Genomic DNA, 15,738 nt, shown 5'->3' with positions numbered 1-15,738 from the left:
AAGCAAAGGACTATCTCAAAAAAGGACACAGCAAACCATAACCAAATGAGACTAATATAACATCACATGGTATTTTCATCTGATATTTCTATATATTATCAATTAAGCATGAGAAAATTCTGGGTTTTGGATTGGCTCACAATTCCTACTGAAGGTTGACTTTGAACTTGAAATCCTCTTGCCTTTACCTCCTAAGTGCTGGATTACAGGGAGTAAGCCACCAAACTCAGCTTTAATTTTTTTAACTTTAATATATTTTAACACATACATAAGAAGCAAGGGGATTAAGCTCATGTACGGACAAATGTAAAAGCTGCTGGTGTCCTTTGTTCATGGTCCCACGGCATCCTGTCTCTACCTTGAACTGGTTGTCAGTGCTCTGTGTCACAATTGTCTCTCTTCCTCACCTTTTCCTCAGGGACAAGGACCTCATCTGTGTCACATTTCCTTGCACAACACTGGTTATTTGGTGTGCAACCATCCATTTTGGGCACATAAATGGGGTAGGCCTATGGTTTTCCCACTGTAATGTACTTGGGTGCAAACTGGCCTCATGAAAATGAGGCTCTGACCCAAAAGGTCTAGGAGAGAGCCTAAAAGCTCCCATGCTGCTCTGTGCTCCTTGGATCACACTTTGAGGAGGGTGTATCTGCAGACATGATGTCATTCTTAGCTGGGTTTCATAACCCAGATGAGGAGCTTATTTCAGCCAGGAAATCATCCCAAGGCCTGGAGATAGTATCAGCTGAATTTTGGGTGCCTGAGACATGCCTAGCTCATGGTCCTTCAACCAGCTCAGACTGAAGAAGGTAGCCTTAGCGAGTGACAGTCTAGCCCTCTGCTGCGAGCGACAATTTTGCTGATAGCACTGCACACAGACTAGGCTTTCTGAACTTTCTGCATTGGAAGCAGGTACCCTGCCACCCAGCACCACTGTACAACCCCGCCTTTCTTTTGGACTCTTGAAGGTGGCTTGCCCAGTTTCTCTCATGAGGTGGCTTATGCCACATAAGCAAGTGATACACATGTGAATAACTCATGACAAGTTCTATATTCTAGAAGGAACTGAGAAGATACTACCTGCCTGGATTCCCTTCTGTACAACATGGACACTTCCTTGGGCTCCTATCTTAAAGGAAGTTGATTTAATCCAGAACCTTTGAGATATTTTCTATGAATTTCGTGGAATGTTCTTGTTCCTTCCGGCTATGATTTTAACAACACGAGGTTCTACTATAAGCATGGAGACCTGTGGCCTCAAGCTGATCATCTCCATCATACCGTGTGAGAAATGGCTAGCACAAGCACCAGGCACACCGATGATCTCCCATATCTGATGGCAGGCTGCACCTTCAGTACACTGTAATGGTTCTCGTCCTCATCTGCACACTGGGTGCACTTGACAGCCTCAGAAATGATTGATGGCTGGGTTCCCTGCTCTGGGACTCTGATTTGATAGGGCTGGAGATTACCTTAGGCATCAGAACTTGCATAGCTCCCTCGGGCGATTTTTCTGTTGTGCAGGCATCCTGAGGGGCAGCTGCAGGAGAAGAGGTGACAGGGGTGGAGGTATGTAGGAGAGAAGACAAAAGAGAGGAATGAGAGAGGGAGCTATCTGGAAGCTGGAGACTATGCAGACAGGTGGCTGGTGAGAGGCTTCTAGAGCAGCTTCTGAAAATGAACTTGTCTGTGGCTGTACCACTTAGAGCATGCCTAGTCTCAGCTAGAAACAGACGTATGGAGTCCTAAATTGTGCTACAATGTGCCTTCTGTGTATCTCCAAAATAGTTATTCTAAGGAACATGAGAGTTGGAATGCCTGTTAGGAGGCCTATAGTGTGCAGAGGAGAAAAATAGACCAACGTACAGAACGAGGAGGTGTGAAATGAGCTAATTCAGGGGAAGGGAGCCCAGGGTACGGCTTGGGTGCATTGTCTCCAGCACTGTGTCTCCAGGGACTCTAGCTATTGGAGTTGAGATGATGTCTTGCTATAAACAGAAATACTAGACATCAAGTTTCAAATAGAGAATGGCCACAGAAACAAGACTGTTTGGAATGCCCCTGAGAAATGATGGATATAGTAGCAATCAAGCTCATTTACTCATTCACACATTTATTCATTCATCAAACCCAGAAACACAAATCTTACATATCATGCTGAGAAAGAAACATAGACATCATCTCTGCCTTTTGGGAACTTACTCCTTTGGGATACGAAGGCAAAGAGAACAGACATTTATTGTACTCTTTCTGTGTACAGACACCCATTAGGTTATGTTGTCCACACTTCCTTTTAGATTTCTCTAAACAGCTACATATGTAATTTTTGTCACAGAAGTACCGATGAGTACACAGGTCCAGAAGCCTCCGAGAACTTAACTCAAAGCTGACTCAGCTCACCCCTAATAAACCAGCATCTAAACAGGGTTGACTGGTCCTAAAACTCAAGGAAGCGTCTCCATTTTGGTGGGAGACACTGGGATATCGGCAATAGGTGGATTGGGCTTCTAGTGCTCCTTAAAAAGCACTTGCAAGACTTTGCCTCAGTTTCGCTCCGTTTGCCATTAGCCCAATAGCCCACTCCCCTCTTGTGTTTTCTCCAGCAGGGTAAACCCAGCTTTCTCCTTCGCTTCATTGCCGGAGGTGCAGCTGTTAAGTCAGCAGGCCACGAGGTACCAGGAATTGGTACCACAGGGTACCGGGAACTGGAAGGCCCAGAGTGGAGCCTGGCATTCTGGGATGCTGAAGCCTCTGAACCACGGGGAAATATTGCTTCTTGGGGGCAGGTGCACTTCCTCGCTTTCTGCTGCAGGTTCCAATTGGCCTCTGTAATTACCAAAGGAAGCTCCACGAGTTTTTTGAAGGAGCCCCATGTCTAGGCTTCAAGGATAAAAAGGAGAAATTCATCATATTATCCCCTAAGCATGAATACTCCACACCTAATTAAGTGGGGGTGAAATCGTCAGCACTCTCCATGTGATAGTTACTGAAAATGATTTGCCTCAGACAGTCCAGACCCTTCTCCTGAGGGACATGTGGAGAGCCGAGCAAGACCAACTGTGGCCCTTGAGGTGCGGAAACGAATCAGACTGGCAAGCTGAGAGGCACGGGGCCTGGAGTTGGCAGTGGCAGTGGATGGACATCTGTTGTTTTTGTCATTCAACGGCATCTTTTCCCTATGGGGTCCACTTCTCTTCTGCTCCAACCCTGCTGTGGGAATGAGCCTGTCAATCACGAGTCCCTATCCAATCCCCAGGCCACTGAGGTGGGCATGTGAGCCAGCCTTAGCCAACCACAGCTTTTGTTTGCCTGACCTCAAAACAAGAATCCTCAGTCAAACTCATCCCTTTTGGGCAACAAGGACAAGGGGTGTTTATGTCTTTTATGAAGGAGTTTGAAGGGCAGGAGCAGCAACTTCTGCAATCTTCTTTTTCTATCCTGTTGAATCAGCAGTCTGTCTGAAAGGGACCAGACGGGAGCTGGAGTCAGCAATCCTGGAGAAAGGGGCCTGGGGGGGTGAACCCCAGTCACCCTTCATGAGTCTTCCCATGGCTGCCTTGGCCTTGAACTTCTGAGCTTAATTCTGCTATCTTCCACAGGCTCGAGATTCAATCAATCCCTGACTGATTAAAAGTCCCTGTGGGTCCAGTGCCGGCTCAGTGGCTAATAGCACTGCAGTGTGCACTAGTCAGTTTCCATTGTTGGGATAAGCACCATGACCAAAAGCAACATGGCAAGGGGTGGGGTTATTTCAGCTAACGGACCACAGCCCATCATGGAAGGAAGTGAGGGAAGGAGCTGGAGCAGAGACCGTGGAGGAATTCTGCTTACTGGCTTGCACAGCTAGTTTTCTTACATAATGCAGGGCCACAAGTCTAGAGATGGTACTGCCCACGCAGGGCTGGCCCCCCCTACATCAATAAACAAAATCAAGACAAGGGCCTCACCATGAGCCCACAGGCCAGTTTGGTGGAGGCAATACCTCAGCTGAGGTTCACTCTTCTCAGATGTGTCTGAGTTGAGAAATGAAGTTCCTTAGGACACTATGTAAGCCTGACTACTGAGTCTGTTCCCTTCATCCAATGTAAAAAAGCCAGATGCATTTACACTCCTGTGAGTAACCCCTCCTCCACACTGAGTGGTCCCTCATCCATACTCTTAAGTGACCCCTTATCCATGCTTCTGTAAGTAGACACTCCCTCAAGACCCTGTTAGCATCCCGAGTGAACTCATTAATTTACCAAACTGAATCCGGATGGAATCACTCCTTTGGTTTGTTATTGCCTTCTCTATCTGAGATGAATAGACACAGACACAGGCACAGGCACAAGAGATATAGGGGCATCAGGAAAGGCCAGAGTTCTCCAGGGAGCATGGACCCTTCCACTGGAAGAGCAGGTTTCAAAGCTTGATCACCTGGTCAATACCTGGGGACACCAAAGGGTTGGCTGGTGGGTTTGGGGGTCACTGTTAAGACAGAACTTTCTGCTCCAATTTCAGTTGGGGCGTTCCCCCAAGTCTCTGATGTTTAAGTCTCTCTCTGTTAGGGCTTTAATTTGCATACACTATTATTTAAGAAATGTTTCTAGTAAATAACTCTCCACTTATGCTCATGCAAACAACCATAATTGAACTCAGCAGGTCACTGAGGAGACACATCAGTGTGGGAGGACTAGGTGGGAGAAGAAAGAGGGATAGAGAGGACAATGGGAATGGTTGAAAAGACCAAAGTTCATTACATACGTGTATGAATAAAAAACACTGTCAAAGAACAAAACAAAGAAAGAAAAAGTGGCTTGTAGCTATTGGTGTGATGGATTTAAACAAAGCCCTGCTGTTCTCTAAGTTCTGGGAGGAATTGGGATATTTACTACCTTCCTGCATTTGAAGGAACCTCTGCTCAAATAAATGAGGTAAGAAAGAAATTCTGAGCAGCTTTTCAATGCTGTGTACCAAGAAACCTCATTATTAGAGGTGAAAATGAAGGTTTACTTTCTATTAACCCATGTTTTGACAAGTATCATCAATCAAATGATGAATGTCAACATAGTATTTTGGACAAATGACCTCATGTCTGTAGTATTAATTAAGAAAAATGGGTTCACTTGCTTGTTCATTCATGAAATTGTCACAGAGTGTCCATTTTCTGGACCCCCTGTGCTTAATACCAGAAGCAGCAGGATAAAGCAGTGGAGCAGTGGAGGCGCCTGTGACCCTGACTCTTACTGAGATGTTGGAACTTTGTTCTCTCTTTGCAACCAAACCTACTTTTGAGGAATTACCTCTGGATGAAGGAAGGAGATGTTGGCAGCAAGAGAAAGTGGTAACTGCTTGTCAAATGCATACTGGGTCCATTCACCTTCCCCAGAGTAGAGCTGCCCACCCGCTTTCTCCAGTCAGTTCAGGGAACTGACTCTCAGGTTGACCCTCTGTGGCTCTCTGTGCTGACCCTCTGCTCGTCTAACTGAAAAAATTGCCGACTTCCTTTGTTCCTGCTGCTAATACTTGGATCTCATTCCTTGTCTTTGCTTATAACGACCATGAAGTTGAGTCGGAGGGATCTCCTAGCGCATCCAGATAGGCCTTCACAGCCCTTGGTCATGGCTCTCAGAAACTTCATATGAGCATCCTAAGAATGGAAGGACTGGTCCCCATGGCTTGCTCTTGGTTCTGGACATGATTATGAGTGGCTTCAGCCATCTTGTTCTCTACAACCTTACCTATGAATGAATTGAAGAAGCTATGACTCAGTTTTCTTAGGGAACAGCATAATTTCTAGTGCTGGGTAGATTTGAGGCAAAGTTAACTGCCACAGCAAATATATTAAAATGTTTCTGGGGCAGATGGGAGCCAAGATAGATTGATCCCTGGAACTCCTTGGTCAATCATCCTAGCTGAATTAATGGACTCTAGGTTCAATGAGAGATCCTGCCTCAAAAAATGTGGAAATCAACTGAGCAAGACACCCAGTGTCAATCTCTGGCCTAACATACCTGCGTTTATACCCACATGAACATGTATATACACCTTGTGCCCCCAGCCCCATGGGTTTCTTTTCATGTCATTGCCAAAAGGGGTGATTTAGGTCAGGTGAAGTTTCATGTCTATCCAGGATCCAGGGCTCCTGCTGAGTTAGGGCTCCTCCCTCCTTGATGTTGCTGTGATGTCTCCCCAGAAAACACTAGAATAGGACAAGGCAGTGACTGCACCAAATTAAGATAATTGGAAGCATCTGAGTTGAGTAGGGAATGATGGAGAGAGAAGATGCTCCTGTGGGAGGTTTGTAGACCTGTCCTAAGCCCATTTCCCCAGCTTCCCATTGACTGAAAGTTGGCCGTGTGGCCGCAGGGAAGGGTAAGGCAGTCTGGAGGATGTAGAACACGTTGTGTGCTGAAGAGGGCATCAGTCTTGCTCCAAGTCCATCCAGGACCTAGCTTCTAGGTGGATATTAAAACTGCTATTTCACAGGACAGCTTATTATCCCTGTTCTCTGCAAGTAAGTGTTTAAAATGATATTCTTTTGCCCTAGCTAGAGGAAACACTTCCAGGAAGGTGCTGTTTATCCATTGGGGAGATGACAGCAACCTTTAAGGGGAGTGTCCTCACATCCCAGCTCATGTCTATGATCTCAGCATCCTTCCAGTTGGTGTCAACTTTGAGGAATACCCCAGCTGAGACAGCCAATTAATATAGTACTAGTTGATGGCATAGGGCATGGGAGAGAATGCAAGGCTGTGTGAGGGTGCCGAAATTGCTGAAAAGTAACCATAAAATGAGATTCCGTAGACACTTTTTTTTTATTTTAAAATTCTGCATCTGAAAACACAGTATGGCAGAAAGCGTCTATGTACACCTGTGGTGTTTTTGGTATAATACAGTATTTAATAATCCACTGTTTTCTGCAAAAAAAAAAAATGTTGCTTTGTTGGACAGAAACAAATTCCCCTAGACAGAAATACAGCTAAGGCACAATTTTGTTGTTGTTTTCTACCATGTGAAAACAAAGGAAAGAGGCAGATGTGGGCGGGTAACACAGTTTTTTGTGAAACTTGGACTCTACCTTGATGAGAAGTATTCGGATGAGTAGAACTTTGATTATTGGTCAACTTCAGATAGTTTAATATTTCTTAAAATACTCCTTTAAATAAATAGCAAAATATCGACATCTTTCAGCGTGTGCCATGTGAACTCGCTCTTATTTTTTTTAAACTTTTATTTACAGATTCTCTTTTTTAAAATCAATACATTACAAAATATTTCTGTACAGTTTTATGCATATTATGATCTATAACAAAATAGTTATTTTTAAAAACTATATCACCACATGTCTTTGAAAACAAAGAAGGAGGCAGTAATAACGTATCTTGAGGCCTCTGAAACAAACATCTGGACAAATGCTACTGACAAAGTAAGATTCTCTTCTTTTCCTTTAAAAGAAAAGATAAATGGATAAAGACAATTGCGCTCAATACCAGTGAATTTCCTATGAAAACCCTGGGGTTGTCTTTGGCCTCCATCAGCACTGGAGTGATGGAAGGGTTCAGGGTGGAGTCCAGAGGAGTGGGTGGACCATCCCTTCAAGAACACGACCCATCCACTGGGAATATTTAATGCTGTCACTTTCCAGGCAAGAAAGATGAAGAGATAAACTGAGAAATGCTCCTGATTTACCCTTGAATGAAGTACCTAAAGTCACTGGGTCTTGGAGGAAGGGGAGACTGGAGTGAGCATCCTGCTGGTGATGCCAGCCCACTGCCAGGGCAACATGTTTAGAGGTGCTTCAGAGCTGCAAGAGCCCCAAGACTTCATTTTGCCCATAGGAAAAATATGAGAACATTTTTCTTACAGACGACATTTAAGCTATTCCTAGTGCATCTGCAGACTACAGATTGGCAGTCCCTTTGCTCAGGAGGCCGCCACACACGCAGGCTTCAAGATGCTCTCTCTTCTGTGATGGTGGGGGGAATTAGAGGGGAGGATGTCAGCTTTCCAAAAATAATTTTAAGGCCACATTTCAAAAAGGAGAAACCTAAGGCTTTTTGGAGGAGTGGGGATGAAGGTGGGAGGTAGGAGAAAAATGCAGAAAGGAGAAGATGGCACTGGGAGCCGGGGAGGGAAGAGGCAGTGCCTGCTTCCTAGTGATGTCCACAGGCCTGGGCTGTGAGAATATTCCCAGCCACGTGAGGGGAGAAGAGAGGCCACTTTCTCCCTGTGTGGGGCTTGGCAAGAACAGAACCAAAGACAACAGGAGGGGTAGACACAGGTGGTGGGTAAAAGCCCTCTCCAGTCTTAAGAGGGTCCTATAGAATATCTTGTTTATAAGGTAAAACAAACAAACACACAGACAAACATACAAACAAACAAGCCCAACTAAAACTTATACAAGAAAGGGGGAGAAAGAGAAGGAGAAGGAGACAGACAGGGAGAGGGAGGAAAGGGAAGGGAGGGCGAGAGAGAGGGAGGGATGGAGAGGGAGAAAGGGAGGGGGAGAGAGGGGGGAGAGAGGGAGAGAGAGAGAGAGAGAGAGAGAGAGAGAGAGAGAGAGAGAGAGAGAGAGAGAGAGAGAGAGAGAGAGATTGCATAGATTGTACATTCAGCTCCAGCACACTAGCCACCTCTGTTCCACCCTACCCCCCAGGTAAACTTCTCAGCAGACATTGAGGTAGTGCCTGGGGTTGACCCTCGGGCAACATAAGGTAACTGAGGCAGAAGCAAAGAAGACTACTTGTGAGCCAGCACAGCCCCACATGGTTTCTGAAGAACCTTCCAGCACAGTGGCAGCATGGCAACTCAGATGTGGACTTTGGAGCTGGTCTGAGTGCTCCCCAGTCTCATCTCATGGATGTGGACTTTGGAGCTGGTCTGAGTGCTCCCCAGTCCCTTCTCATGGATGGCACTGTGGCCATCTCCACTTGGTTTGATGGAATGCCAGAAGGTGGGGACCCGGGCACACTAGGGTCTCTCTGTGTCTGAGGCAGCACCCCAGACCCCAGATTGCATTCTCTCCTCTTCAGCACAGATCAGAGGAGCCCCGTGAGCCAGCCCTCCCACAGATGCCAAGCTTTCTGAGAAGGGGCTGACTAAGCAGAAACCTCCATTCATCCACAGTCCAATGTGAGCTCTCCTCTTTGCGCTCTTAACCCTGACTCTTTCCTTCCCTACTGTCTGAACTCTCCCTCGTTTCAAACCACTTTTCCAGAGAGAGGACTTAGCTTGAGCACAATTATGGAAGTTGACTTTTCTGCCCACATCTTCAAAAGAACAAAAACAAAAACACACAATAAGTCGGGCGGTGGTGGCACACACGTTTGATCCCAGCGCTCAGGAGGCAGAGGCAGGTGGATCCCTATGAGGTTGAAGCTAGCCTGGTCTACAGAGTGTATTCCAGGACAGCCAGGGCTACACAGAGAAACCCTGTCTCAAAAAATGAAAATCAAAAAGAAAATGAAAGAAAAAGTAGGCGACAATGAAAAACTAGATTCCCTATTAAAACAAAGCAAAAGTGAACAAACAGAAGCTGGCTGTCTGGCTTCCCTTACCAGTGGGAAGACTCCACTGTTGAGTTGTACCTTCTCGCTCGCTTTCACAGGCTGGGAGCCCACAGCTGCCCTTCTTACTGGAGGGGTCACGTGCATGCCAGTAAGACCACGCTCCTCACCATTCCCTTTTGTCTTCCACCCATGGCTTTACCCATCTCTGCTTGTGTCCTGGACCGCATTATGCTTTTATGACCCCTACAATAGAGTTCCTCTGGCCTGCCAGGCCTTTTCTGCATGCTCACGCTGACTGGGTTGATACTAGTTTCCAGTCTATTCTCAATGCTGTCAGCAACTGCTGATCTGAACCCTCATGAACTTGGCTGTACATGGCATCTTCTTCATGTTCTACACTTTGTGGCCGTTGATTGCTCTTCTCTGTTAAGGATTGTCTTGACAGAGAGGTCACAGTTCCAGTCAACATCCTCTTATCTATCTATAAACCAGCATTCATTGGGAATTGTCCCCTTCCTTCTCGGAGATGACTGCTTTCTGCAGAGCCCAGGAAGTAAGCTTTGGGATGGGTAGCTAACAAAAGGCATAGAGAGGTGCTGTCTAAAATCCTTCTCCCCATAAGGGATGCCCAACTTCCCTCTCAGCCTTCCAAACTGTCCAGGACCCTGGCCAGGAGTTAAACCCATGGCTTCTTGCTTTTGCAGACTGCAGACTTAAAGGTTCCTAGAGATGATGGTTGTGTGCTTCTAAAACCCTCAGGCAGCCACCTCCCAAGGCTGTTGTTTTACCCATGGCCTCCAATAAACACATTGTTTTCAGCAGGAAGACATCAACAAATAAGGATTTAAGCCATTTTCCATAGGAAATCTTTTCTTAAATTATGATGAACTTGTTTTAAATTCTCCATTTTTTTTTAACTAAAAGCACTATCTGTGAAAATGATTTTGTGGGTCCAAAACAGAGGACACAAAACCTCAAATTAGTTGTGGTGGGTGAGGAAGAAGCTGGGGATACAAAGTCAGCTTTGCCCTTCCCAACTAGTTCCAGTATGGAAAATGTCATTGAGTGTCACTGGGTCTCATAGTCTGTGGCTCCCAGGGACCTTCCAGGACAGAATACACAAATCTCTAGCAGAAGAGGGGTGAAGAGGGGGACTCCCAGAGGTTTCACAGTCCCAGGGGAGCTTTGACCAAGGCAAAGACTGGAGGCATTGGGAGAATGGGATACCATGTGTTTGTAAAACCAGTGTAAACTCTATGGGTTTTTCAAGAAAGCCGCCTGATGGCTCCACGACCAGCAGACAGTAGCTACCTCCTGAGCTCTCCTGGCTGGGTCCTCAGCCCTCCTCCTAAGACCAATCACTCTTGGAAGGATTCTGTCTTCCTCTGCTAGGGAAGCTTGTGCTCATGGTTAAACTGGTCATGAGAAGCCCGATGTGTAGAGCAACTGGGTGGACCTAGAGTTTTACACTCGGCACACTTCTCCCCCAACACAAGCCATAAGCCCAGCTCATCCTTGTCCATGGGGCAGGGGTCAGAGTAAGGGGGGTTACTCAGGCATTCCAACATTTTTTTTGAATTTAGAGGGACAGATGAGACCAACATCCTGTGCAAAAGGGAGGTTCCCGCCATCCACATGGGTCAACTTCTTGACAGTGATGGCACTGGTTGAAACTCTGCCATGGTATCTGGCACCCCAGCTTTGTTCTAAGAGCCAGAAGGGTGTAGGGTCGACACTGAGAGACAGAAACAGTGAAAATGAGAGAGAAAGGCAGGCAGACCAGGGAAGATAGGGAAGGGGGAGCCTTTTGTGAATAAAGGCAATTTTAGTTAGTAAGATAACGTAATTGACAAGCTGCAAAAAACAGCACCTACTAATTAGTCATTGACTAAAACATATAAATAATAAATACCAAGGGTCCCTTCTCTATGCCCGCCATGTTAGATGGGGAAGGGGCTGTGCACTGGATGCACCGTCAAGGTGGACTTCAGTACCTTCTTATCCATGCTGGGAGAGATATAAGGATGGACACAACTTTCCCCAGAGAACTTTATCTTTTGGGAGACTCAATGAGGAAGCGGATGCTCTTCCTCAATGTCCTCCCCAGAATACACATGGCAATGAAAACCCTTGGGTTTCTGGTAACTCAAGCAATATGAATAACACTATTTTTTGAACCACCTTCCCTATTTTGACACTCAACCTTCCTCCTATGTGGTTTAGCCAGACCGAGCCTGTTGGCACCCTAGATGAGGAAGGGTATGAAATGAAGGACCCGATCTGAAATGTTTGTTCCTGGGTGAAATAAGTCTGATCCATGCAGTTTGGTCACAGTCAACAGCACCAAGTGCACAGTTCACAAAGGTTTGGGGTACCTGACCTCAGAATAGAAGGGGTGCCTCTGTGTTGCCATCCAGCTTAGAAGCTTGGGTCCAAGGAACCCCCCGTTGAGATTCAGAGCCTTGGTTCTCCACTGCTCCCCTTTGAGTACCAAAGAGACCACAGTAGCTGTCTCCCAGCCCAGGAGCAGGTAGGAGAATTGAAAGTCTAGCTCTCTATGTTTTACCCTGTTCCTGCTACCAGTTGTGACAGCCTTGGAAGAGGCTGACCTGGACAGATGGCAAGTTGGCAGTCACATGTCTAGGGAACCTTGGCCACGTCATATCAAAAGGCTTTCCTGAACCTCTCTGGTTTGCAGGGAAAAATAGCTCACTGAGCGGCAACAGGAACCTTGGAATTCTCCCACATCTCCGCCTCCCTGGGAAGGCCAGGAGTGTGGCCACCAGCAGCTTGCTGCTTTTAGCATGGGCACAGGGTTTCCCAGCCACAGAAATCAAGAGATAAATGGAAGGGCCAGGATGGAGATCCCACCCTTGGTCAGGGCAGTGCTTGTCTAACTGGCTTAAACAGAGCCCTTGGGTTCAGAAGAGGTACCTTGGAGATGCCCTTGGAGAAAGCATCACCTGGTAGGCTGAGCTTCAGGAAGGAACCTCACACAACTCAGCTTCAACCAGAGCAGCCTAGATTTCATCCTGATCTTGCACTTCCACCTCTGACTGTGCTGAGTAAACAAAGTTCTGCTGCTCAAAATAAAAGTTGAAAACTCACTTGTAAGGGGACAAGTGCAGGCCATCGGAGGGAGAGAACAGGAGCCCGCAGGACTGAGAAGCAACCGGAAGAGGGGAGACCACTGTGGCCCTGGGACGGAGTCACCTACTCCAGAGGTCAGCCTGACAAATACAGGCTGACTCTTCTCTGGCCTCCAAACCCTCTCTTTATCGTTCTACAGTCAGCAGAGATCCTTGTACAAAAGGCAACCCCCACACAAGGGAGGAGGCCGGGATTGAGGCTCCATTGGTCCCATGTGGCCACTGCTACCTGAGCCGGCCATCAGGCTTGACTGCACCTAGCTCTGATTTGGGGTCAGGGCTGAAGGAGCTCCAGGCTGTCTGGCTACAGGTCTGCATGACTGGGCAGGCGGTGGGGCCTGTGGCACAGATGTCCATGGCAGTCCAAGTCCCGCCCACCAGCGAGTCCAGCCAGGCTTCTAGTGCTGTCCCAGTGGAGGCTGCATTCTTCCGGGCCTGCTCCACTTGGGCAGGATTGATGGGCAGGCTGAGGACCGGGTTCAGGCTCTGGAAACTCTGCTCCATGTAGGCACTGCGAGGTGGCCCATTGTGCAGCTTCAGTGCCTCCTCTGAAAGCCAAAGGAAACAAGGAGGTGTTTAGAAGAGTCATCAACCAAGTATCTACTTACTGTGAACCAGTGCAACAAGGTACACTGGGCATCAGCTCCCTGAACTCACTGGACAACCTCATGTATGCAGGGCATGGCACCTTTACTTACTGACACACACTTATGGGTTATGTTCAGTGGTCCAGACATTTATTGATTAAACAATCCATTCTTTCAAGATTGATTTGTTACTTTTACTTATGTGTAGTGTGTGTGTATGTGGGTGCATGAGTGTGTGTGTGTGTGCATGTGTATGGGGGTCTGCTTCTTTACCAGGGCAATGCCTTTACCCACTGAGCCATCTCAATACCTTATTATTTTTGAGACAGGTCTCTTACTCAATCTGCAGCTCATCTGTCCAGTTATGTGGTGGTTTGGCGCTGAGCTCCAGGGATCAACCTGCTCAGCACCCAGCACTGAGGTCTCAGTTGCATGTCTCTACACATGGCTTTTTATGTGGGTGCTGAGGATGCAAACTCAGGTCCCCTTGCTTGATGACAAACATGTCACAGACTCAGCTACCTCCTCGGTCCCTCAACACTTCATTTTCGGCATCTGCTTTGTACTAAACCTCTCTGATGTGAAAAGTGATGGATGATTTATTTCTTGGGCACAGATGTGCTAAATGTAGTAACCAGCTTCTGTGCTAGATGGTGGGATGAGCCAGAGAGCCAGAGAGGTGGAGCTACAGTGGCACCCAAATACATCAAGTTCAGAGTGGAGAAGGATTGTCAATGGTGAGGAAATACACGAGCGGGTAATGAAAGTCATTTCAAGTAGTGATTAACGTCACAAAGGTGATAAGCAGGAAACTGAGCCCAGCATAGCTTGGACCTTCAGCCAAATCCAGCCCACCTTCTGTTTTTGTAAAGTTTCATAGGAACACTGCTCTGCCTGCTTGCTGATGTAGTCTCCACTACTGTTCTGGAATGCTTGCTAGCGAATGTGTGTAGTTAAGACAGAGGCAGCATTTTTTTTTTCTAAAAAGCTGAAAATACTCACTATGTATCATTTATGGGAAATGTTTGCTATGCTCTGGCTTAGAGAATAGTCTGGGATAGGCAGGGAAGACTTTCCTGAGGAGATGACATTTGAATGAAGTATTGATTGATATGTATAAGGCCAGAGAGGAGAATTCCAGGTAGAGGGAACAGCAAAGGTGAAGCCTTATTACCAAATCACGTAAGTAATGATTGTTGGAGCCAGAACGTGAACTCAAGTCTGTTGGCCTCAAAGCCAAGGCGTGGCTGCCAAGTGACTGCCATAAACTCTGGAGAAGCTGCAGATTCTTGCTTCCCTGGTAGCCTGGTCCAAAGGATGGCGTGTGAACTCAGTACTGCAAAGTGGTCCTTGGAAGCATGCAGTGTGGGCCAGAGGGGGGTGGGGTGCCCTTTTTACAGCTCTGACTTCTGACTTTTTGATCACCTCCTGGATGTCAGCCTTTCTGCCTGTGGGATCTAGTTGGGCTGAATGGCCTCAGGATCCAAATCCCACATATAAGGTGTGTGACTTCTGACTTGTGTCCTAGTTTCCTCATTGATAAGATGCGGGGTGGGGGGGGGGAGAGGATGCCTCCTGTGTACTCTGGGGGTAATGCATTGACTGTTATTAATTCATGATCCCATCACTCAGAAAATGATAGGGCTGGTTTTATCTCATTCATTTTATAGATGAGGAAACAGATGCTGTAGTCAGCTCAATCCAGAGTGATCTGACTCCAAAGCTGTGCTGTCTACCACGATGCTCTATGCAGTTTCAACCACTAGCTCACTGCTAAGGCAGGGTTGTTATCTTTTTATTTTGGCACCAGCCTTATGAAAGCTTGTTGTCCTTATATATGGCAAATATGGACACTCAACCTGGCACAAGTTAGTTAGACCCATAGGAGGCTTGGTTACAAATTCAGAGTTTGTAATCAAAGCCAGGGACACACAAGAGAACTGTTGAGTCTTCTTCAGGCTAAAGGGAGGACAAAGAAATTGTAAGAGTTTGGGGGTGAAGGAGACAAACAAGGTGTGTCCTATTTGAAGAGGTTCTTATTCTTAGTCAAGTTAAATTCCAATAAATTAGGTTTTGGCCATAGCCAGGATACTGGAACACAGGGTTGGTAGCACCAGCAGGATGTGCCAGGGGAACAGGGCCTTCTGTCTTTGGTACATGTCCTAACTTCTCTATGAGAGTCTCTTTGTGCTTCTACCCTGCAGAGGTAGGAGCAGGTAATTGAGGCTGACAAAAGGCAGGACAATCCAAAGCAAAAGGAACAGCTAACAGACATTGAATATTGGGAGCAAAATACTGTGGTTGATGCATGAAAAAAAAAGCACTTTATGAGAAATGAGGTTAATGTGGGAAATGGCATTATGGCATCAGCTTGGAGGCTTGCCTCCATAATTAAATTTTCCTCAATTCCACCTCATCAGATTTCTTGAGATTACTGGGGATGCAACAATAGCAAATTACTCAAGATGAATCATTTCTCAAATTGCATTACTCCCACCTCAGTGTTCCTCG

General features: G+C 46.6%; 1 protein-coding gene across 1 annotated transcript in view; it reads right to left on the bottom strand.

Annotated features, from left to right (window-relative positions):
* Window positions 1-6,778: 6,778 nt before the first annotated feature.
* Window positions 6,779-15,738, bottom strand: part of Xylt1 (xylosyltransferase 1) — a 310,008-nt gene continuing 301,048 nt past the window's right edge. Inside the window, exon 12 of the mRNA XM_042280277.2 lies at window positions 6,779-13,188. Coding sequence (XP_042136211.2) covers window positions 12,866-13,188 — 323 coding nt within the window. The 3' untranslated portion in view covers window positions 6,779-12,865. The remainder of the gene's footprint in view (window positions 13,189-15,738) is intronic.

The sequence above is a fragment of the Peromyscus maniculatus genome, chromosome 1 (assembly GCF_049852395.1).
Source record: "Peromyscus maniculatus bairdii isolate BWxNUB_F1_BW_parent chromosome 1, HU_Pman_BW_mat_3.1, whole genome shotgun sequence".
Taxonomy (NCBI): Eukaryota; Metazoa; Chordata; class Mammalia; order Rodentia; family Cricetidae; genus Peromyscus; species Peromyscus maniculatus.
The sequence above is the reverse complement of the archived record's forward strand: the minus strand, read 5'-3'. Positions and strand labels throughout refer to the sequence as shown.